Below are 24,107 nucleotides of genomic sequence, written 5' to 3'. Positions count from 1 at the left end.
GAAGCATAGTATCGAATCCCTTGCTAAAGTCTCGCTATATAATGTTACAATCCTATAAGCTATCAACTGTGTGAAATATACTGGCAAAGAAGGAAAGTAAATTGATTAAACATGAGCGCCCCTTGGTAAAAACCATGTTGTGATTATTTTATTAATCTGAGTTTTGAAGATATAAATTAATGGTATGTGGAAATATCGCTTTAAACAGTTCTCATATAATAAGCGCTAAGCTAATTGAACGATAGTTGACTTAAGTGATCTATTTCCGTTTTTAAAAATCAGCACCACATGTGCAACCCTCCGTGATTCTGACACTGCTTGAATCTAAGGATTTATTAAATATGCAAGACCAGGGGGGGGGGGCTCGTTAAGCCCATCTTTGCATTCTTTCGTCACTCAAGAAAATACTTCGTCTGGTCCTAGAAACTTTGACTAAATTTTTTTTATTTGTGTAATAAGTTCGTCTGTGGCAACCTCTATATTAGCCAACGTGTCGTCTTCACCACCTGTATAGATTTGTTCAGCTGCAAGGATCATATAAGGTTCCCAAGTGCACACGGAGACAAAGTACTGATTTCAAGTACTGTTGATTTGTGTCTCATCAGTTATATACCTGATCTGTCTCAGTTTTGGATGACCCAGCCTTCTTCAGAGTACTTGTTTGATACATCTGAAAAAATGGATTTGTCTTTGCCCTGTTATAACTACTTCACGGTTTCTTTTTCAATTCTCAAGTCTTTCTTTAACATTTATATATATAGTTTGACCAATTTTTATTCTAGATTGACTTCCTCATTCTTATTCCTTTTGTAAACAGGTTTTTTTTTCACCCAATGAGGTTCTTCAGTCTCACTGTTATCCATTTGGGTTCATTGTAATCTGACTTAGTCAATCTATATGGTATTCTGCCTTCCTAAGAATAGCTTTAAATCAGTTGTATTTTGAATCTGCATCGTAATGTATCGTTATGTCGCCCACCACTGGAGTACCATCACGTTCCAAGAACAGCCTACAGACCATTTTATTAAGGTCGCCCAGCGCAATGCAACCAGTAAGACCCAACAATATTCCATGCGGGAGAGCACCAGTGCTTTGGGGAATATTATCAGTGGTGAGGCTTTCCTCTGTTTTGACTGTCCTTATTATCCATCGAATCATTTTCCTTGCTGCTGCTATTTTTGCTTCATTGTTCTCTAAACGTTAGTTCTTCTGACATTTGTCCAAGGTTATTGACTTGGTCTCTGCCTTTTATAAGATCTGACTTTTTTGCATCATGCGTTCCCATTTAAGCAGTGAAAAATTATTAATACATTATATTATTACGAAATCACGAGTTATGTTTAAGAAAGTTTTGTTGATTATTTTCATAATTAAATTAATAATACTTGTTTATTTTTACTTTTATTTTTTTTTTCAACACTGAGTTCAGGCGACGTAATTTCACAAATAATAAATTCGTTCCGGCTGGCTGGATATGGTGAAGCACTTATATTTTTTGAGGACTGATGTATGAAATTTTTTACTTTAGTTTTTCATACACAGTATACATGTCGGCTGCATAAAACGAATGAGTTAATTACCAAACTGCTTCATGTATATACCAATAAAATATTACCAGGTATCATTAGTAAGAAAACGCATGGGAAATCCTAAAAATGCTTCCATACAAGTTAATATTAAACAAAGAACTCAATCTTTATAAATGTGAGTTAAGCAACGTGATGAATGTGAGGTTCCACGTGCTGAGAGTGAATGTGAGGTTAAACGTGCTGAGAGTGAATGTGATGAATGTGAGGTTCCACGTGCTGAGAGTGAATGTGAGGTTCCACGTGCTGAGAGTGAATGTGAGGTTCCACGTGCTGAGAGTGAATGTGAGGTTCCACGTGCTGAGAGTGAATGTGAGGTTCCACGTGCTGAGAGTGAATGTGATGAATGTGAGGTTCCACGTGCTGAGAGTGAATGTGAGGTTCCACGTGCTGAGAGTGAATGTGAGGTTCCACGTGCTGAGAGTGAATGTGAGGTTCCACGTGCTGAGAGTGAATGTGAGGTTCCACGTGCTGAGAGTGAACGTGATGAATGTGAGGTTCCACGTGCTGAGAGTGAATGTGAGGTTCCACGTGCTGAGAGTGAATGTGAGGTTCCACGTGCTGAGAGTGAATGTGAGGTTCCACGTGCTGAGAGTGAATGTGAGGTTCCACGTGCTGAGAGTGAATGTGAGGTTCCACGTGCTGAGAGTGAATGTGAGGTTCCACGTGCTGAGAGTGAATGTGATGAATGTGAGGTTCCACGTGCTGAGAGTGAACGTGATGAATGTGAGGTTCCACGTGCTGAGAGTGAATGTGATGAATGTGAGGTTCCACGTGCTGAGAGTGAACGTGATGAATGTGAGGTTCCACGTGCTGAGAGTGAACGTGATGAATGTGAGGTTCCACGTGCTGAGAGTGAACGTGATGAATGTGAGGTTCCACGTGCTGAGAGTGAACGTGATGAATGTGAGGTTCCACGTGCTGAGAGTGAACGTGATGAATGTGAGGTTCCACGTGCTGAGAGTGAACGTGATGAATGTGAGGTTCCACGTGCTGAGAGTGAACGTGATGAATGTGAGGTTCCACGTGCTGAGAGTGAATGTGATGAATGTGAGGTTCCACGTGCTGAGAGTGAACGTGATGAATGTGAGGTTCCACGTGCTGAGAGTGAACGTGATGAATGTGAGGTTCCACGTGCTGAGAGTGAACGTGATGAATGTGAGGTTCCACGTGCTGAGAGTGAACGTGATGAATGTGAGGTTCCACGTGCTGAGAGAGAACGTGATGAATGTGAGGTTCCACGCGCTGAGAGTGAACGTGATGAATGTGAGGTTCCACGTGCTGAGAGTGAACGTGATGAATGTGAGGTTCCACGTGCTGAGAGTGAACGTGATGAATGTGAGGTTCCACGTGCTGAGAGTGAACGTGATGAATGTGAGGTTCCACGTGCTGAGAGTGAACGTGATGAATGTGAGGTTCCACGTGCTGAGAGTGAACGTGATGAATGTGAGGTTCCACGCGCTGAGAGTGAACGTGATGAATGTGAGGTTCCACGTGCTGAGAGTGAACTGGGTGGATGCTGGCCTCATCAGGGCCGCCCTATCCCTGTTGACAAGTCACATGTGGTAAACACGTTCTTGCTTCTGCCTGCTATACATGTGGTAAACACGTTCTTGCTTCTGCCTGCTATACATGTGGTAAACACGTTCTTGCTTCTTCCTGCTACCATTCAGCAGTGAAACCTGTAGCTTGTCACAAGGTGATTCTCCCACAGTTAACGATGCTATCACAATGTGACCAAAATATTGTAACTGAACAGACTGGTAACTATCACATGTATAACGATTATAGGATAAATGAAAACATATTCAAACAGAATGTTTATTCAATAATACTGAAAAAAATAAGTTACAAATAAATAATTTAAATTACTAAGAATAAATCTGGCAGCAGCGAGTGTACTTCTCAAATGGTGAGTATACTTAGCCAGCCGTGATTATACCTTGCCAGTAGTGAGAATACCCCACCAACAGTACGTATACCCCACCAGGAGTATACCCTACCAGCAGTGAGCATACGTTACCAGTAGTGAGCATACCCTACTAGTAGTGAGTATTCCATACCCTACTAGTAGTGAGTATTCCATACCCGTAGTGAGTATACGTTACCAGTAGTGAGTATACCCTACCAGTAGTGAGTATACCCTACCAGTAGTGAGTATCCCCCACCAGCGGTGTGAAAAAAGATCATTCACGTTTAATAAAGAACCTAACCTGGAATAAATTGGGTGTCCAGCGAGAGAATGGTCAATAAGTCGTCTACTAGAAGGCGATTAATTATCGTGTCCATAAGTTCAGTATTCACAATGACGAGAAATATATAGAATACGCCGCTTCAGATAGCGACAGGTCTCGTTACGCTTGGCTGTGTAAGAACATATATATATATATATATATATATATATATATATATATATATATATATATATATATATATATATATATATATATACATATATATATATATATATATATATATATATATGTCGTACCTAGTAGCCAGAATGCACTTCTTAGCCTACTATGCAAGGCCAAATTTGCCTAATAAGCCAAGTTTTCCTGAATTAATATATTTTCTATAATTTTTTTCTTATGAAATGATAAAGCTACCCATTTCATTATGTATGAGGTCAATGTTTTTTTATTGGAGTTAAAATTAACGTAGATATATGACCGAACCTAACCAACCCTACCTAACCTAACCTAACCTATCTTTATAGGTTAGGTTAGGTTAGGTAGTAGAGAAAGTTAGGTTAGGTTAGGTTAGGTAGGTTAGGTAGTCGAAAAACAATTAATTCATGAAAACTTGGCTTATTAGGCAAATCGGGCCTTGCATAGTAGGCTGAGAAGTGAGTTCTGGCTACTAGGTACGACATATATATATATATATATATATATATATATATATATATATATATATATATATATATATATATATATATATATATTTTAGAGAGAGAGAGAGAGCTAAACATTGTGTTCGTAAGTGTAATCAAGATTAGATCAAATAGATCTGGCTTACCAGTGGTGTTCGCGGTAAACAAAACACAAGAAGGGGGAATTCTCTTCCTAGAGCGGCCGTGGGACTCGCTGTCGTCGGTTCGAATCCCACTTCAATTAAAACAAGATTGATGACTAAACATTTGAAAGGGGTCAGCTGACATTGAAGTTAATTAACACAGCAACGAAACGCTTTTGAAGAGTTGATTATATATATATATATATATATATATATATATATATATATATATATATATATATATATATATATATATATATATATATATATATATATATATAATGTTTAGGGATGCATTATAAATTATTTAGATATGTAAGTACACACACACACACACACACACAATTAACACTCATAAACACACTCAAATATACACAAACACACAAAACATATTAGCCGTCGACTGTGTTTATAAAATATGGTCACTATTCTTCAGTACTTTTTGGAACATATCAAATCCAGACACATCCCAAGAGCGTCACAAACGTCTATAAATATATATCACAAAGTTCTAAACATTTTCCATAAACGTCTTCAGTTTTAAACTGTCGTTGTTATTCGGTCTTTAGATTGTTCATTCACAAATGAGAAAGATTCGTGACAATATAACTGATCGGTCAGAAATCTGAACCAAGGTGATTGTCACTAGCTTGCTAGTGCTGCACTAGAGTGCTGTCTCCTTGCGATAAGTAGTTAGTCCATCGTCAGTGATTTGCCTCGTTTTCTTAGTATGGTGTAGTTGAGTCATGTCATCTGTTATTATTTTAGTCTGTCTTCCAAGTGTTTTCGTAAGTCCGGGGATTCTAGTCTTCGAAGTCCAAGAATTCTAATCTTCGAAGTCCAAGAATTCTAGTCTTCGAAGTCCAAGAATTCTAATCTTCGAAGTCCAAGAATTCTAATCATCGAAGTCCAGGAATTCTAGCCTTCGAAGTCCAAGAATTCTAATTTTTGAAGTCCAAGAATTGTAGTCTTGAATTACCTAAGGTTATTAAGTATGCTAAAGAGTTATAATGTGTTCGTCAGTTAAGTCTTAGACAGCATATCTATCTTTAAGACGTCTGCCTTGAAATCCTTGTCTTGTAAAGTTACTTAAGTTATCTGGAACAAGAGTCAGTTTGTTTAAAAATAGTTTAATTAAAAATTTTTGTTTGCAGCCACGACGAGAATGTAAGATTAAAATCCGCTTTGTGTTTTGAAAAGTCTTCTAACAGGCACTAGACTATATTTTAAGTCGTCTCTAACACGTGCCAGTTTGTTAAGTGTGAAGTCTTCTATAACAGGTGACAGGCTGTCAAGTTTCAAGTCTTCTATAACTAGTCCCAGGCTGTCAAGTTTTATGTCTTCTTTAGCGGGTGACAGTTTGTCAAAGTTATTATGTCTTCTTTTACAATGACTAATATGTCAAGTTGCTTTAAGTCATCTCTGACAGACATTAAGCTATCAAGAGTTTAAGTCCTGTGTAGCTGGCGAAAGTTTTCCAAGTTTAGTTAAGTCTAACCAAAGTATGTTAAGTCTAACATACTAAAAGGTGTCAAGTTGTTCCAAGTCTTTTCTATCAAGTGTTAGTTTGTCATGTCTTTAAGTCATCTGTTTTGCCAAGTTTCATGTCTTATGTAATACGGGATAGTCTGTATAAAATTTAAATCCTCTTTAATAGGATTGACTCCTTTGATTCAATCCTATTTCATCCCAATTGATTCAAAAGGTTTGAATCCTTTCTAATAAATACTCTTAAAGTTTGTCAAGTTTGAAGTCTTCGGTAAAGGGTGCTACGTCTTAAAGTTTAAAGTCCTTCTATATAAATGCCAACACGTAGTAAAGATAAATGTTTCAGTAATACGCGTTGATTTGTCAAGTTAGTTAAGTCATCTCTCCCACACGCTAGCCAAGACTTAAGCTTAGTAGTCAGTAGTGTGTCAAGTTCTGTATAAGTCTTAACTGACAGGTATCAGTTTATTTAGTTATAAGTCCTCTTTTGTGGCCACCCTGTTTGTCAAGTTTGGTTAAGTTCTAACAGTTCCCAGCACAGTATGTCACGTATCAGTTTGTAAAGTTCTAAGTCTTTTACTAACTGGCATTGTTTGTCCAGTGATGTTAAGTCTTTTAAACAAACACCTGTTTGCTAAGTTTTCTTATATCTTCTCTAAAGAAAACAGTAGCCCTGTCAAGCTTAAAGTCTTCTCTAATAATTCGAAGACTGTCAAGTTTTAAGTCTTATCCAACAGGTTCCAATATGTCAAACTTTCAGTCTTATCTAACAAGTTCCAATTCATTAAATTTTATTAATGTGTTTATAACGGGCGTCAGATCGTTATGTTTTTGTCTTAAAGTCTTTGTACCTAAGTTTTAAGTCTAAATTCACGTTTTTAAGTATTTGTCTCTGTCGTCATTTACAACATTGCGTCAAAATCTTTAACTGTCATTGTTCCCGTCGATTGAAGTCCGAGTCATTATTTCTAAGGTCTGTTTTCTCCTCCTTTGTCTCTTATATTTGTTATATGTCTACTATATACTTAGTCTTTTTTTGTGTTCAGTAATTATTTGGTTGTATTCTTTGTAGTCGTGACTGTCTTATCTTGTATCTTAATCTTTCTTGAAGCAGCGAGTATAACACCCTTTGCTCTCCTTCGCGCATGCGTACGGCAGTCTGCTGTAAGCGAGGTCGAACGAACGTCAGAGAGGGCGAGTGACGTCAGTCGTTATGGTGAGCTAGTATGAAGTCGAAGTCACTCTCACGTGTACATTAGTGGTCCTTGTATGGTCGGAATTTGGAGCTTCTTCCGTCTCTGACCGTCGTAATGCTCCAGTTATCCGGTATATTTGAGTCTTCAAGTGCCGTCTTAATACCGCAGTTACCCGTCATATCTGAGGCCCAGTACATGAAGGGGCTTACTAATGGTCGGGCACAATCTGTCAGGCGTCGCAGCAATGCAGTCATCAGCAGCGTCGCCAAGCGGACTCTTACCTGCTGCTATCCTTCCCGCGCGCGGACTAGTCATCGTCGATATCACTGTACTTGGAGATCGCATTGGACACCATCTTGGTGAGGAGCTGGTAGGTGGAAGGCGAGGAGAACCCTCTGTCCTCCCCCATGGACCTCTTGCTGTATCCGCCGGCGCCTGACGCAGCGGACTCGTAGGTCTGGTAGGTCGAGGCGCCGCCAGTACCCCCGTAGGAAGGTACTGCGGCGTAGATAGCCTCGCCAGTACCAGTCTCTCCATACTCACTAATTTTCTTAATATGACCTGTAACGAACCAAAGACTGTTAGGTTGCCTAAGAAAAAAGGTAGAATTCGAAAGCCTAATGAGGAAATATATGTGAAATACTATATTATCATTATCAGAGCAAATGCCATGGATTATATAATGGTAAATCTTAAACTGTCGTACGTAGTCAGTGTAATTGTTATACCAGAAACAGAGTGGTGTACATACCCAGTATAATAGCTACCAGGATCAGAATTGCGATTTCCACTCCTAGGATGGGCAGGAGAAAAAAGCCGGTGCCGAGGCTGCCAATACCCCCGGCCAGTCCACCAAGACCTCCTAAGCCGCCCAGGCCGCCCAGGCCACCAAGTCCACCCAAGCCGCCGTCGGCGCCTCCTGTACCCGTCGCTATGAAGGTGCCAGGATCACCCAGAGTACCAAGAGAGGCGGAGACTGTGGGAGTCTTGCTGCCGCCATGACAAGTGACGCAGCTTCGTCCATCCTGCGTCTCGTCCTCCGGCGCTAACTCCACCTTGAAGGTTTTGAAGTTTCTCAGTAATACTGTCACTCTTTCAGCTGTGGAGCTTCGGTAAGTTTTATAATATAATGTGCGTCATTCAGACCAAAGAAAACTATGCAAATGGATCTTATAGGCCCATAGTATTTAATGGGAATTTGAACCTACAAATGGGTCGTTATTGATTATAAACTAGTAGAGGATTTAAGACGAACCTGATTCGCTGAGTTGGAGTAGGGTTCTGCCAGCGATGAACCAATCAGCAACGCCCCAGTGAGAATGAGAGTTAACCAAGACATCTGAAAGGAAGTACACGAGTTATGGTATGACATAAGATAACCTGGAGGTCCTAGCTGGGGTTCTAGCTGGGATGCTTTCAGGGGTTCTATCTAGGAGCCTTCTGGGGGTCTAGGGTGATGCTCCATGAATTCTGAAGGAGAATAAAGCGAACACTTTCTGACACAAATGCTCGCCAGAGGGTGATGTTGGGTTATAAACCTGGACTAGTAGGGTGTGTGTGCTCACCTATTTGTGCCTGCAGGCTCAAACTCTAGCTCTTGGACCCCGTCTTTCTAGCCGTTGGTTGTCAAATGCAATGACTCCTGATCTATTTCCCTATCATACCTGCTTCATAGTTATGAATGGAGTTAGCCTCTGCAATCTTCTCCTTTAGGTCATTTCATTTACTCACTACCTTTACGCTAAAGGAAAACTTTCTAACATCTCTATGACACATCTGAGTCTCAAGCTACCGTACTTGCCCCCTTGTTCTGTTGATATTCATTGTAAACATTTCCTCTGTTTCTACCTTGTCAATCTTTCTAAGTATTTTATACGTCTGTATTATGTCCCTTCTGTCCCTCCTCCTTTTTAACGGGGTCAGGTTTAGTTCTTTCCAACCACTTGGGCTGGAGGGTAGAACGACGGTTTCACTTCATGCAGATCGGCGTTCAATCCCCGACCGTCCAAGTGGTTGGGCATCATTCCTTTCTCCCGTTCCATCCTAAATCCTTATCCTGACCCCTTCCAAGTGCTATATAGTCGTAATGACTTAGCGCTTTCCCCTGATAATCCTCCCCTTCCTTCAGTCTGTCTTCGTACCTCATCCCTCGCAGCTCTGAGACGAGTCGCGTTGCAAACTTTTGCACCTTTTCGAGCTTCCTTATATGTTTTCCAGTTGGGGACTCCAAGATGGGGCGGCATATTCTAAGATTGGCCTCACATAGGCGGTATATAGTGTTCTAAAAGCCTTCTTATTCAAGTTTCTGAAGGATATTCTGACTTTTCCGTGTGCCACTGTTGCTGGTCTCTACAGTGCCTCTATGCATGCTTTATTGTTGTCTTCATATTCCTGCCCGGGTCTTCTGTTGTAAATTACCAGCACCACAATTATTTTTCCATCTGCTGACAGTGTCCCAATGATGGAGTCTGTGTTTACGTTTTCACTTCGATTCTTGAGTGCTTCCAACTTCCACTCCCGTTTTACTAGGAGTAAACTCCTTCTCCTTGTCTTTATCTTTCTTTATCACTTAGACCCCCCTGGGAACAGATATAAGTTTGTGTGTGTGTGTGTGTGTGTGTGTGTGTGTGTGTGTGTGTGTGTGTGTGTGTGTGTGTGTGTGTGTGTGTGTGTGTGTGTGTGTGTGTGTGTGAAGGAACCAGTATAGAGTGCAGAAACAGAGGAGTGAGTAAGACAAACACACGGGCGAGTGGGGGAATATATTCGTGGAAGTCCCGCAGAGTTCGCCAGACCGTCGCCCACTCTTATAATAATTCAGATGACGCGCACGTAACCTAACTGTGGTGTGAGGGTGAAGGATCCGTGGTAAAGATGCAGTTTACATCCGGCATCCAGGGAGCCGGATGTGTCGGAGGGAGGTGGAGGGGAGACGGCTAGTGTGGCGGATGGAGGGGGGGGGAGGGAGTAATGGGACTATCCTGGTGAAGGAGGATGGAACCTGGTGAGTGGGAGGAGAACGCTGGTGGTGGGGATGGTGGTGGAGAGGGAGGAGGGGGGTGGGGAGGGGGTGGGGATGGCTGGGGGGGGAGAGGGGGGGGTAAGAGCACAGGTCGACAGTTGTGGATGTAATAATAAATTAGAAACCTCATGACGGAGCATTTACACAAATGTATTCGTCCCACATCCGGAGAGTAAAGGCACGACCAAGGTGGCTAGTACTGGTATGTGTTGGGTACGAGGACCTTCCTGGGACCTTCCTGGGACCTTCCTCGTTTTGATTTTGAGTTTATTGTACACCCCATACTCATCCTGTGAGCGGTAGCGCAAAAAGAATTACAGAGGGCACAAAAAGTCTTAATCAGACCTCAAGGAAGATTATTACCCTAACAATTTTATCTATCATACACTCCTTATAATTACAATGTCAGCTAGTTACAGAGAATGTTCTGTTTCAAGACCTATATATTTACAATAAGTCATTATACATTAATGGTAGGTCTTATGGCTAATACATAATTGTTTGAGCAATGGAGATATTACAGAGTCATCGGGGAGCTGCTGTTTATTATTAGTCTTCACAATACACTATTTGTTTCTTAATCTCATATGTCGGTTATCTACTGGAAGCGAAATATGGATACAGTGCAAGGATTTCTAGTATTTTATCCTTAGTAATAAGATGGTTTGCCATTTCATGCAACGTGAGTTTAGATTTATCTCTAAATGGCTCAATTTTACAACAATCCAAGATATAGTGTTCGAGTGTGTGTCCCTGTCTTTGTCCACACACTATGGACTTAACTTCATCTAGATCCCTATACAAGCCGAACTGCCAGAGATACTTGTAGCCAAGTCTTATTCGAGCTGTGACAACGTCTGTTAGTCTGCTGATGATGTTACTTGCCTCATACACATGTTTTACTTCACACACTTCATTGTGATGAACAATGGACTGTTAGTTCAAGTTTGTACTGTTCTACTTTCTTCAAATTCATCCAAGAATTCTCGTCAAATGACACTTTTAAGGGACCTATTTGATAACTCAAGATTCCGTTCAACACTTGTCTTTATTTGCTGCAGTATGAGATCCTTCCGGGTAGATGGATGTGCGCGATATGAGGTTAGGTTAGGTTAGGTTAGGTTACGAAAGGTTATATTAGGTTAGGTTAGGTTATTTCAGGTTACGATAGGTTAGGTTAGGTTACGATAGGTTATTTTAGATTAGGTTATTTTAGGTTACTATATGCTAGGTTGGGTTATATTAGGTTACTATATGCTAGGTTGGGTTATATTAGGTTACTATATGCTAGGTTGGGTTATATTAGGTTACGATAGGTTAGGTTAGGTTACTGTTAAATATATATAGGGCATAAGTGAGTGAATTGTTATGTGTGAGGATAACAAAGAGAGGTAATAAAGAAGGATAACATGTACACATATTCCTAACCTGTGTACTCACATGCAGGCGACCAGAGTACAGTGTGGGCTGACCTGCAGGGGCTCCACAGGGGGAAAATGTCTTGACGGACCGTCTTAGCAGTAAGAGTAAGGAGGCGGATAGGTTAAAGAAATTATATAAAAGGGGGAGGAGGGGAGAGGGGGATTGAGAGGAAGGGGAGGAGATAGTAGGGGTGAACCATCACCTGCGCCACAATCCCCCCCCCCACCCCAGACTACCATACTCCCCCCTCTCCCCCCCCCTAACAATAACGAAGGCTAACCACCTCATTAGTATACGCCGGAACATCGTAATGACTCGTTACACCGTTGTGAATTGGCCTCGAGGAACTGGTAGAGGGATGGGGGGTACTAGTAGATCTACCGCAATATAGTACACTGCTAAGAAATTGAGTACGTGACTTCCTGTTGTATGTTAGCTGCACAGCTTTCAATATTTTCTTTGGGGTGACTCAAGAGAATATTGTAAGTTGAACGCTGACTACAATGGACGGGTGAGGAATGGGAATGCAAGCAGGAAGGTTACTACAGCAGTTAGTTCGTGCCATCGTGGTACAACCTGGACCATTGTGGTACAACCTGGCCATCGTGGTACAACCTGGGCCATTGTGGTACAACCTGACCATTGTGGTACAACCTGGCCATTGTGGTACAACCTGGGCCATTGTGGTACAGCCTGGCCATTGTGGTACAACATGGGCCATTGTGGTACAACCTGGCCATTGTGGTACAACCTGGCCATTGTTGGCCAGGTTGTACCACAATGTAAGCACATTAAGAGAGGTCCTCTGTGTGAACACCAGAGATCCATACGGCTGTTCTATTGCATTCCAGCATAGGAAATATTCCCGGTACAAAGTTGGACGTCTTCAAGAAGCAACTAGTCAAGTTCTTGCAAGAGGTGCCGGACCAACCGGCCTGTTATAGTGAGTTATGTGGGGCCTGCGGGCCGCTCCAAGCAACGACAGCGTGTTGGACCAAGTTATATAACCTGGCCTCAGGTTATGTAACCTGAGATGGCTCATATATGGCTTGGACATATATGGCTTGGACAGTAAAAAAGAGCTCCCGGAATCCTCCTCGAGCTGGTAGAACCTGATCATTGTGGTACAAGAGGCTCATTGTACCACAAGAGACACATTGTACCCCAGGATGACACATACGACAGACACGTAATGTGTCTTACTAGTGATCGCTTATGTGTTGTCCATCAAAAGCCCCCCCCCCCCAAAAAAAAAAAATAAAAATCTTAAAGCCGACGAAGAAACATGAATATTTTCAGGGCGTAGTGAGGGTCGGGTCAAGATAATGACTTCCTCTTGTTGTAGACAACAACAATATTTGCTCCTTTGAAATGTTCTGCCTTTTTTTTTTGGCAAGATAAATTCTCTCAGGAAATTCTTAACAAGATTTAGATGTTTTTCCTAAACAAGGAGAATGCGTTTTAATTTTCTCAGTTGTATATATTTTTTAATTCCTACTGTCGGGACAGGAAGCCTATTCTTAGGTCTATCGAGGATTTTCCTCCAGAACAGTTACTGTCTATTCCCCCGGACGATCCCTAAGATAGTTTGCCTATAATACCTTGGTACCTATTGACTATTTGGTGAAGCGAGGCATTGGTTAAAAAAGAAACGTGCCCAATCGTTTCTGTCCTCGCAGTCCTAAGACACAGGACTACTGGTGGCCACCTGGACACAGGAGCTCAAGCTTCTGAGCCAAGAGACGTCATATTGTCTCAGTAGATAAGATCTACGACAAAATGAACAGTAAACATTTGTATAACCCTGTGCATGGCTGCAGCATACTAATACACCCTTGTATGATCTGGTGTATGACCCCAGCATACCAAGACATGCTTTCTGCATCAGCTCAAGTCTATAAATATAACAAAATAAATCGAATTAAACGGAGGCGTCTGATGTAATTATTCAAATTGATGGAAGCGAAGCTCTCAATAGAGGATCTGGAAGCTCTCAATAGAGGATCGGGTAACTCTCAATAGAGGATCTGGAAGCTCTCAATAGAGGATCTGGAAGCTCTCAATAGAGGATCTGGAAGCTCTCAATAGAGGATCTGGAAGGGCTCAAGAAACGACGAGACAATCAGATAAGTGCAGTCAATATATAATAAGGGGATCAGGACCTTTTTAAGATCCGAATCTATGATATGTCTGCACCATCGTCTCTGGCGATGCCCAGTTTTTATATTGGCGGTTAAATAGATCACTATTTATAAGAATAATTTTCTGCCATATTAATTTTAGTCACAGTTGTGTGTGTGTGTGTGTGTGTATGTGTGTGTGTGTGTGTGTGTGTGTGTGTGTGTGTGTGTGTATGTGTGTGTGTGTGTGTGTGTGTGTGTGTGTGTGTGTATGTGTATGTGTGTGTGTGTGTGTGTGTGTGTGTGTGTGTGTGTGTGTGTGTGTGTGTGTATGTGTGTGTGTGTGTGTGTGTGTGTATGTGTGTGTGTGTGTGTGTATGTGTGTGTGTGTGTGTGTGTGTGTATGTGTATGTGTGTGTGTGTGTGTGTGTGTGTGTGTGTGTATGTGTGTGTGTGTGTGTGTGTGTGTGTGTGTGTGTGTGTGTGTGTGTGTGTATGTGTGTGTGTGTGTGTGTGTGTGTGTGTATGTGTGTGTGTGTGTGTGTGTGTGTGTGTGTGTGTGTGTATGTGTGTGTGTGTGTGTGTGTGTGTGTGTGTGTGTGTGTGTGTGTGTATGTGTGTGTGTGTGTGTGTGTGTGTGTGTGTGTGTGTGTGTGTATGTGTGTGTGTGTGTGTGTGTGTGTGTGTGTGTGTGTGTGTGTGTGTGTGTGTGTATGTGTGTGTGTATGTGTATGTGTGTGTGTGTGTGTGTGTGTGTGTGTGTTTGTGTGTGTGTGTGTGTGTGTGTGTGTATGTGTATGTGTGTGTGTGTATGTGTGTGTGTGTGTGTGTGTGTGTAATGTAATTACTACTATAATTATATTTTTTATTCTGCTTTATCACGCACCGAGCAGACGCGATTCGTAATTTTTTGTACGTAACTTTTCTGCACTATTGAATCGTATTATGATTTAGAATCAACTAAACAGTTTGGCACACACACACACATTGTTACGACCTAATATCATAGAATATGGTGCACCCAACAATATTTAGAGACCTGGTTATAGAGCGATTAGCGGATCGTGTTCCAGGGGAAGACTATTACCATTCACAAGAGCCTGTAAACAGCTGAGCGCTCTACGTCCGGGATCTAGAGTCTCGGGAGTGGGTTCAAGAGGACTGAAGGGAACACGAGAGGAGCCTTACTCAGCCCCTGTGGGACCCCCCTCGACCAGGGACATCAGCACCTCTAGCCTTACTCTCCGGTGATCAGTAGAAGAGGCGAGAGAAGTGGACGACAGGGAGGGAGGATGAGAGAGGAAGAGGGAGGGAGGGAGAGAGAGGGAGGGAGGTAGGAAATTAGAGAGATTAAGGGTGGGAGGGAGGTTGGAAGCTAAAGCAAGTTAGGTAAGCTGGTAGGTCAATAGATTGATTGGAGATCATCGAGGTTGGTAGGTAGGAAGGAGGAGAGAATAAAGTGAGAAAGGGAAAAAGAGAGAGAGAGAGGGAAAAAAACGAAGAAGAAAAACAGAACAGGAAGAAGATAAAACAGATGCTCGTCAAAATAAAAGCGAAACTGAAAGCTCGCATTAAAGAACAATATGAACGAGAGTATCACGCTGCAAGTGGAGACCAAGAACTGAGCTCGGAAGAAAACCTGACACAAAATGGCGACGATAAATCACAAAGAATCTTGTCGAGGCGCTGAGAGCGTGACGTCCCAGCTGCTTACCGAAGCATCTTGTCCAAACACACCCACGATGCTTGCAGAGATAACTCTCGCCATGACCTCATCTAATAGCAGCAGTCGTGTCTATACCCACACAGACAATAGCCACAGGGAAGGCAGTCTACCTAATAGCAGCAGCCGTGTCTACACCCACACAGACGATAGCCACAGGGAAGGCAGTCTACCTAATAGCAGCAGCCGTGTCTACACCCACACAGACAATAGCCACAGGGAAGGCAGTCTACCTAATAGCAGCAGCCGTGTCTACACCCACACAGACGATAGCCACAGGGAAGGCAGTCTACCTAATAGCAGCAGCCGTGTCTACACCCACACAGACGATAGCCACAGGGAAGACAGTCCACTTAATAACATGAGCTGAGGCAACACAGGTAGAAGGAAAGATGGAGGCAGTATCATAAGCCTTGGAGCACAAACACTGCCCCCAAAAAACTGGTACAACCACATACACGTTTTTCTTGTGGTCCTGGAATTCTGAGCGCGCCTGGAATATTAAATCGTAGCTACATGAGCTCTCGCAATAGCCAGGATATCTCCCGGTAACACGATCCCTGGCCGGTAGTCACGATCTTTCACAATAGGTTACGAACTCTCATAACAGTATTAAGCTCTCACAAGAGCTGAGAGCTCTCACAAGAGGCGTGAGCTTCGAAAATCCGACCGCGAAACTTATCCACTACAGCAACCAACCCCGGCACCCTGTTTGGGAAATTATGTTAATTAAAACGAAAACAAACTCATTATCGGGGAAATATAAAAAAAAAAATAAAAAAATTCCGTCCCAAATGATCATTTGCAAGTGTAAATATTCCTTGACGTCTCATTTGCTCAGTTGAAACTGGCGGCAAATATGTTTTTTTTTTTTTTTACATGTGGGTACAGGATATGCTGTGTTAATATTTGCATTGTCATGTTGATTCTTGCTTTTAGCAGCTGCAACAAATCTTGAATGAACACTAATGATAAACACGTTTGCTCTTTCGCTAATAATATAGATCGAATCTTCGGCTAATTTGACCAAAAAAGGTATGCAGTGATGTAGCTACCTGGCGGTGAAGGCGCTTACATAACCTGGAACTCGTGTATTTGATTGATTGCTAAATGACTCTCCACACTGAAGCCGTCAGCTCTCGCATCTCCGGCGACCAGTGGTTTTCGTTTAATTCAAATTTGTGCATCATGTTTTAAATTTTTTATGTCATCAGACTGATAAAAGGGTCTAATGTAGATAGGCAGTGATGGGGTGGAGGCTGACTCCATACACAGTTTCAAATGTAGATATGATAAGAGCCCAGTAGGCTCAGGAATCTGTACACCAGTTGATTGAAGTTGAGAGGCGGGACCAAAGGGCCAGAGCTCAACCCCCGCAAGCACAACTAGGTAAGTACACACACACACACACACACACACACACACACACACACACACACACACACACACACACACACACACACACATACACACACACACACACACACACACACACACACACACACACACACACACAAGGAACCTAGTGAAGGTGCAGGGCTTGTCTGTAGAGACGCTGCAAACATGACCTGACCTACAAAAATGAGAGAGAGAGAGAGGGAGGGAGGAGACGTGAGACACATAGAAACGCCTTGGGGGGGAATTGCCAAAGTGGAAAAAAAGAGAAAATATTAACAATGAATACCAACAGAACAAGAAATCGCGGGTGGAAGCTTGAGAAACAGATGCGTCACAAAGACGCTAGAAAGTTTTTGCTAAGCGTAATAGTCGGGGAAATGAAATTAAGCAAGTGACCAGGTTGTAGAGGTGTACTCCATTATAGATTTCACAGGTAGATAGGATGAAACAACAAAAGTTGCGGGGGTTCGAATCCTTGTCACGGCCCTTGTGGATTTGTTCAAGTTGGGAGTCATTGCATTATACAACCAACGGCTGGAAAGACAGGAGGGGTCTGAGAGCTAAGACGCGATATCCTGCAGGAACAAGTAGGTGAGTACACACACACACACGCACGCACACACACACACACACACACACACACACACACACACACACACACACACACACACACACATACACATACACACACACACACACACATACACATACACACACACACACACACACACACATACACATACACACACACACACACACACACACACACACACACACACACACACACACACACACACATACACACACACACACACACACACACACATACACACACACACACACACACACACACACACACACACACACACACACACCAACATACAGTTCCTCAGTAAAAGGTGTTTATGCATAATAATAATTGTAGTGTGTGTGTGTGTGTGTGTGGAATGTTTCCTGTATAATGAATACATTAATATAAATGAAGGACTTTTTTTTCCATTTCCTCTGGCGATAACACGCTAGTACCAACACAATAGAGTGGAGGCTAATAGTCGAGGGGTTCAGGAGCTGCGCCTCACTCTCCCGTAGTCATTTATAGATAAGCACAAGTAGGACGAGATGACATAAGTGGAAGTTGGAAAAGCGAATGAGGCTACGAAATGTTTGGAAATGCTCGCACCCTGTACGGCTGGTCAGCAAGTGGAATACCCTAGAAGAAGAGGTTGTAAAAGCCAACTCCATCTACAACTTTAAAAGGCCAGGGGGCCAGATTCACGAAGCAGTTAGGCAAGCACTTACGAACCTGTACATCTCAATCTTTGACGGCTTTGGTTACATTTATTAAACAGTTTACAAGCATGAAAACTTCCCACTCAACTGTTTTTATTGTTATAAACAGCCTCCTGGAGCTTCGCAGCTCATTAACTGTTTAATAATTGAAAACAAAGCCGCCAAAGATTGAGAAAAGATGTACAGGTTCGTAAGTGCTTGCGTAAGTGCTTTCGTGAATCTGGCCCCAGAGGTCTTACACACAGCGGCTTCTGTATAGTAGGAAGCGGGAGGTAAGTAGTTAGCCCCTCTATCTCAGTGGTTCTGTGTCTTGAGTAGACATTATGTGTCCGTGGCAGCCACTATGTGTCAAGGGCAATCACTTTGTCTAGGGATTGTCACTATGTGTTGATTGTCACACTATGTTGCCTATGGTAACTACTGTGTGCGTGTGTGTGTGTTTCTTGGGCAGTCACTATGTGTGTGTGTCTAAGTGGAGCCACTATGTATCTAGGGCACCTACTGTGTGTCTAGGGTACCCACTATGTGTCTAGGGTACCCACTGTAAAGTCTAGGTGGAGCACTATGTGTCTAGGGCAACCACTATGTGTCTAGGGTACCCACTGTAAAGTCTAGGGTAACCACTGTGTCCCTTGGGCAACGATTTTATACCAGAGAAGACAATTATATAACTGAACGCCATGTTAAACCTTCAACATAACCACTCAGCTGCGTGTATTCTTAGTAATAACAACAGTTTTAAAGCGAGCGAACATTAACATTCAATATTTAAGAATATTTTGTTCCCTAATGTTCACGTGGAAAAAGAAGAACGAAATAAATTATAGAGAGAGAAAGCTGCTCTCTGAATCCTCCTCCACTTTGTTTCCTAATGCATTCTTTTCTTTGTTGCAACCCCCCTTGCTTTCTTTTATGGGGTGACCTGTTTATTTCACTCGCAATACGCCTGCCACTTGGACTGGTCGACACAGCAACTGACTCCCGTTTTGCTGAGTTGGAGTTCCATGCCCAGGGGAGGGGAGATTATCAGGGGAGAGCGCCAAGCCATTACGACTATATAGCATTTGAAAGGGATCATGGCAAAGATTTGGGATGGGACGAGGGAGGGGTGACGAATGGTGCCAAACCACTTGTGGACAGTCGGGGATTGAACACCGACCTGTATGAAGCGAGACCGTTGCACTACCGTCCAGCCCAAGTGGTTGCGAACCGTTCCTTCACGCCGTCTTCCAATCAGAGTTCCTATCCTGTCCTACTATCCCTTCCATGTGATATATAGTCGTAATGGCTGGGAGCTTTCTCCTCATAATTACTCACTCTGACCCAAAAAAACATGCTCGTGTCTGTACTTTTATAATATAGAAAAGTACATGTTTTTCTTTTTCCATGTTCTAGAGGTGTGCTTAACCCCATGGTATCCATACCCTTGGGGGGGGGGGATTTATCAGGGAAAGCGCCAAGCCATTACGACTATATAGCACTGGGAAGGGGTCAGGATAAGGATTTGGGATGGGACGGGGGGGAGGGGGGGGGGAAGGAATGGTACCCAACCACTTGGGTGGTCGGGGATTGAACGCCGACCTGCATGAAGCGAGACCGTGTTCTACCGTAGAGCCCAAGTGGTTGTGCAGGGGGGTAGCAGACAGCTGCTACGGGCTGCTTCCTGGGGGTGTGTAACAAAAAGGAGGCCTGGTCGAGGACTGGACTGCGGGGACACTAAGCCCCGAAATCATCTCAAGATAACCTCAAGATAACCTCGTTGTCAGTCTTGATACTACCGCGCGCTACACAGCCAAGGAGGTCGTCGCGTGTACTGCTGAAGCATCTCCTTGTATGCCAAAGCCTCTTACGAAACCTGTACATCTTTCTTCAATCATTGTGACTTTGTTTACACTTAATAAACAGTTTATGAGCACTGAGGCACCACGAAGCTGTCTTATAGCAATAATAAATGTAGACAAAGCCGCCATGATTGAGGGAGGTTATCTTGAGATGATTTCGGGTCTTAGCGTCCCCGTGGCCCGGTCCTCGACCAGGCCTTCTTTTTGTTACACATCCTCAGGAAGTGGGCCGTAGCAGCTGTCTAACTCCCAGGTACCTATTTACTGCTAGGTGAACACGAGCATCAGGGTGAAAGAAACTCTGACCATTTTTTTCTGCCTCCACTGGGGATCGAACCCGGAACCTTAGGACGATGAATCCCGGGCGCTGTCCACTCAGCCGTCAGGCCCCTATCAGGGAATCTTTATAGGTTTCGTAAGAGGTGCGTAAGTGCTTGATGAATCCTGATCAGAGCACTCGACAGAGCTCTGCTAACTTACAAGTATTTATTGGTGGAAAAGAACCAATATCTTAGTGTTATTCCGGATGTTCTGTGTTCTGTAACCCTCCAATATCCTGGTATTATTCCTGATGTTCTTTGTTGAATAAAACCCCTCACAGAACAGTAGTTCCTATCACTGATACAGTCAATAATAATTAGATGCTGGCTGATATATATAATGTTTAAACGCCATTTTAACTATGTTTAGGAAATTTATAGATATACTGAGACTGGATGAATCATAATTAGAATACTTAGTAGATCTGGGACAAAAATTTTCTTTGGTATTAAACATTAACATGGGCTCATTGACAGCGTGTAATGTCTGATAAACCTGTTATATAGATTAATACCATGATGAAAACCATTAAACAGGTGAAGGACGAATGGGTTAGACTGTGCCTTCCTTGACTACCAGAAAGTGTTCGACGCGGGAGCATATTTAACATAGTTCAATAAGAACCCGTGTGTAATAGAAACAGTACCGGGATTGAAAAGGGAATACCTACTGGATTGGAAACAGGGGGACACAGTAAAAAGAATAGAGCACAACGTAGCGATGGGTTACGATTGGAGAGTCATATAGTATGGTATTTAGAACGATCATGTTCGTTGTGGAAGATGCTCAGATTGTGGGTTGTGGGCGAGTGCTAGGGGGTTGTAGGTGGACGCTTGGGTTGTGGTCGGGTTGTAGGGAGGTGCTTAGCAAGGCGGGCCAACCATTACATCAGGGAGGGGGCGGGTTTTTCCTTACCGGTTTGAGTAGTCAGGGAGACGAACGCGGACGCTCCCTGAGCGAGGCAGTGATGAGTTGCTTGTCCACCTCTCATCATGATATGTAGCAACCCGCAGCCCCCCCTTAGTTTCAACGCCCGTGGAATCAACGTTCCCGAAACCAACGCCAGGTAACCAGCGCAAGGTAACACCCCCCTCCCCCCTTCTCCGTCCCTCCTCCCTCAAAATCGTTATTGGTCTACGACTGACGTCTCTTTGTTGGGCTTTGATATCGTATGTGAACGTGTCGTTACGACCTGCAAACCAAGCTAAATTATGGGTACCACTGATGATACTAGGGGCAGCCTTGTTTACTGTCAGTAATGCGTGTCTTCATGCACCACTGACGGCAGTACAGGAACCTGTCTATACTCTACCGTCAGTAATGCAAGAGGTTGTAAAATTCGAGGTGTTTGTGTGTGTGTACGAAGGCTTGGCTTGGGACCTTTTCGTGGGGACCCCACTAAAACACCACCACGCAAATCGGACCCCTTCGTGTAGGACCCTACACATAGGACCCCTTTGTGTAGGACCCCACACATAGGACCCCTTCGTGTAGGACCCCACACATAGGACCCCTTCGTGTAGAACCCCCTCATGTAGGACCCTAAACATAGGACCCCCTACTTCCTCGACATTCTCTACAGTATCATTTACTGGAGAATATCCCACATAAATTTCATGCTCTAGTTAAGACAAAAAGAAATCATTCTTTCAAACAATCGTAGATTAAAATGTCCTCTCGCTATTGTTATGATTTAATTTCTTTCTTTCCCCAGGGTTCGTACGTCGCGAATCTCTGTTGTACGAATGGGGGGAAAACGTTTGCAATGGCGCCGTGATACTGAATCATATTTAACATTGACGAAGTCCTATGCTAACCTTTTTTTTTATAAAGATGTGGAGGAAATAATTGGCGATAATCCTTCAAATAATAATAGTTATATGGCTTTTATAACTGGTTGTTAGCTTGACCGCGGCCTGTGGCTCTACCACCGTCAAGCACAACTATAGCTGACTGTGCCACTCATCTGTATAAAAATGGTTATATATGAACAATCTCGAACTGGGGACTATAGTGGTACTTGGACCACGACCCAGCGAAGGAGGGGATGTGGAGTGTCTTGAGAGAGACTTGGGGTCTCATTTGGGACGACTTTGATTCCCTCGCAACAGAACGGATCTGATTCCCCGTGTCGCAACAAAACGAATCTGATTCCTTGTGCCGCACCACCACGACGACGGCTCTCATAGCGGCCACGAAGAGTCGAAGTTCCCGCCACCGCCCCAGACACACCGCCACAAGCTTCGCCAAAGGATCACTATCCAGTAATACTCACTGTGGAGGAACGAGACTGTGATGTTGTCCGGGCAGTCTTGGACTCTATTCTGAGCTGCTACGGGCTCCACGAGTCCTTTATATACTCCGCTCCCACATGACCTCGTTTGGGTGAATATGTACGGAAAGGATCGGTCAAGAAGGCCCGCCAAGAGAAGCGAACGAACCATTTAAGGACGCGTCTGGGAGGTGACGGTTGGGGATACTATCTGCGGTCGACTTTCTTTTGTTTTTTATTTGATGGTAGTAAAGGTAGGGTAGTATGGACGATGTGCTACTGGGACACGCAGCCCGTTCTTCCGACCACAGCCAGTCCGTTCTTCCGACCACAGCCAGTCCGTTCTTCCGACCACAGCCAGGCCGTTCTTCCGACCACAGCCAGGCCGTTCTTCCGACCACAGCCAGGCCGTTCTTCCGACCACAGCCAGTCCGTTCTTCCGACCACAGCCAGTCCGTTCTTCCGACCCCAGCCAGTCTGTTCTTCCGACCACTGCCAGGCCGTTCTTCCGACCACAGCCAGGCCGTTCTTCCGACCACAGCCAGGCCGTACTTCCGACCACAGCCAGCCCGTTCTTCCGACCACAGCCAGGCCGTTCTTCCGACCATAGTTAGCCCGTTCTTCCGACCACAGCCAGCCCGTTCTTCCGACCACAGCCAGCCCGTTCTTCCGACCACAGCCAGGCCGTTCTTCCGACCACAGCCAGTCCGTTCTTCCGACCCCAGCCAGTCTGTTCTTCCGACCACAGCCAGCCCGTTCTTCCGACCACAGCCAGTCTGTTCTTCCGACCCCAGCCAGTCCGTTCTTCCGACCACAGCCAGCCCGTTCTTCCGACCACAGCCAGGCCGTTCTTCCGACCATAGTTAGCCCGTTCTTCCGACCACAGCCAGCCCGTTCTTCCGACCACAGCCAGCCCGTTCTTCCGACCACAGCCAGGCCGTTCTTCCGACCACAGCCAGGCCGTTCTTCCGACCACAGCCAGTCCGTTCTTTCGACCACAGCCAGGCCGTTCTTCCGACCACAGCCAGGCCGTTCTTCCGACCACAGCCAGCCCGTTCTTCCGACCACAGCCAGCCCGTTCTCACCACCACACCCAGCATGGTCTCACCTCAGCCTGGCCTGTCTAAAGTTGAAAGCCAGACGCTTAGTGCCAGCCTCACCCAACTTTGCAGGGTGAATGATGTGGGGTACGGGGCGGACACAGACTGCTCTGGTGGGCCTAAGTTATATACTTTGAGAAATATCAACCTGTAAACGCCCCCCCCCCCCAACCACTCCCTGTGCGATTTCATGGCGTCTGAAAAGAGATCACAACGTGTCTTTCTGAAAGTTTACCCGCGCATTTTCGTGGTTTAATAGAAAACGATGAACTGAATTCATTCGGGTTACAGTGATGAAGATATTGAAGATGGC

General features: G+C 43.9%; 2 protein-coding genes across 2 annotated transcripts; one reads left to right on the top strand and one right to left on the bottom strand.

Annotated features, from left to right (window-relative positions):
- Positions 1-967: 967 nt before the first annotated feature.
- On the top strand, positions 968-5,800 carry LOC123774466 (uncharacterized abhydrolase domain-containing protein DDB_G0269086-like). Its single transcript, XM_045768799.2, has 3 exons — positions 968-1,051; positions 1,715-3,151; positions 5,759-5,800. Exons 1-3 carry the CDS (start codon positions 968-970, stop codon positions 5,798-5,800), a joined length of 1,563 nt encoding a protein of 520 aa, XP_045624755.2.
- LOC123774545 (uncharacterized PE-PGRS family protein PE_PGRS10) lies at positions 4,899-22,739 on the bottom strand. Its single transcript, XM_045768890.2, has 4 exons — positions 22,698-22,739; positions 8,544-8,627; positions 8,040-8,343; positions 4,899-7,849 (listed from the first exon to the last, which is right to left on the bottom strand). The coding sequence occupies exons 2-4, from the start codon at positions 8,625-8,627 to the stop codon at positions 7,596-7,598; spliced, it is 642 nt and encodes a 213-aa protein (XP_045624846.1). The 5' UTR covers positions 22,698-22,739; the 3' UTR covers positions 4,899-7,595.
- Between the last annotated feature and the right edge of the window lie 1,368 nt (positions 22,740-24,107).

This window comes from Procambarus clarkii, chromosome 51 (genome assembly GCF_040958095.1).
Source record: "Procambarus clarkii isolate CNS0578487 chromosome 51, FALCON_Pclarkii_2.0, whole genome shotgun sequence".
Classification (NCBI taxonomy): domain Eukaryota; kingdom Metazoa; phylum Arthropoda; class Malacostraca; order Decapoda; family Cambaridae; genus Procambarus; species Procambarus clarkii.
This window is presented reverse-complemented; position numbering and strand designations above follow the sequence as displayed.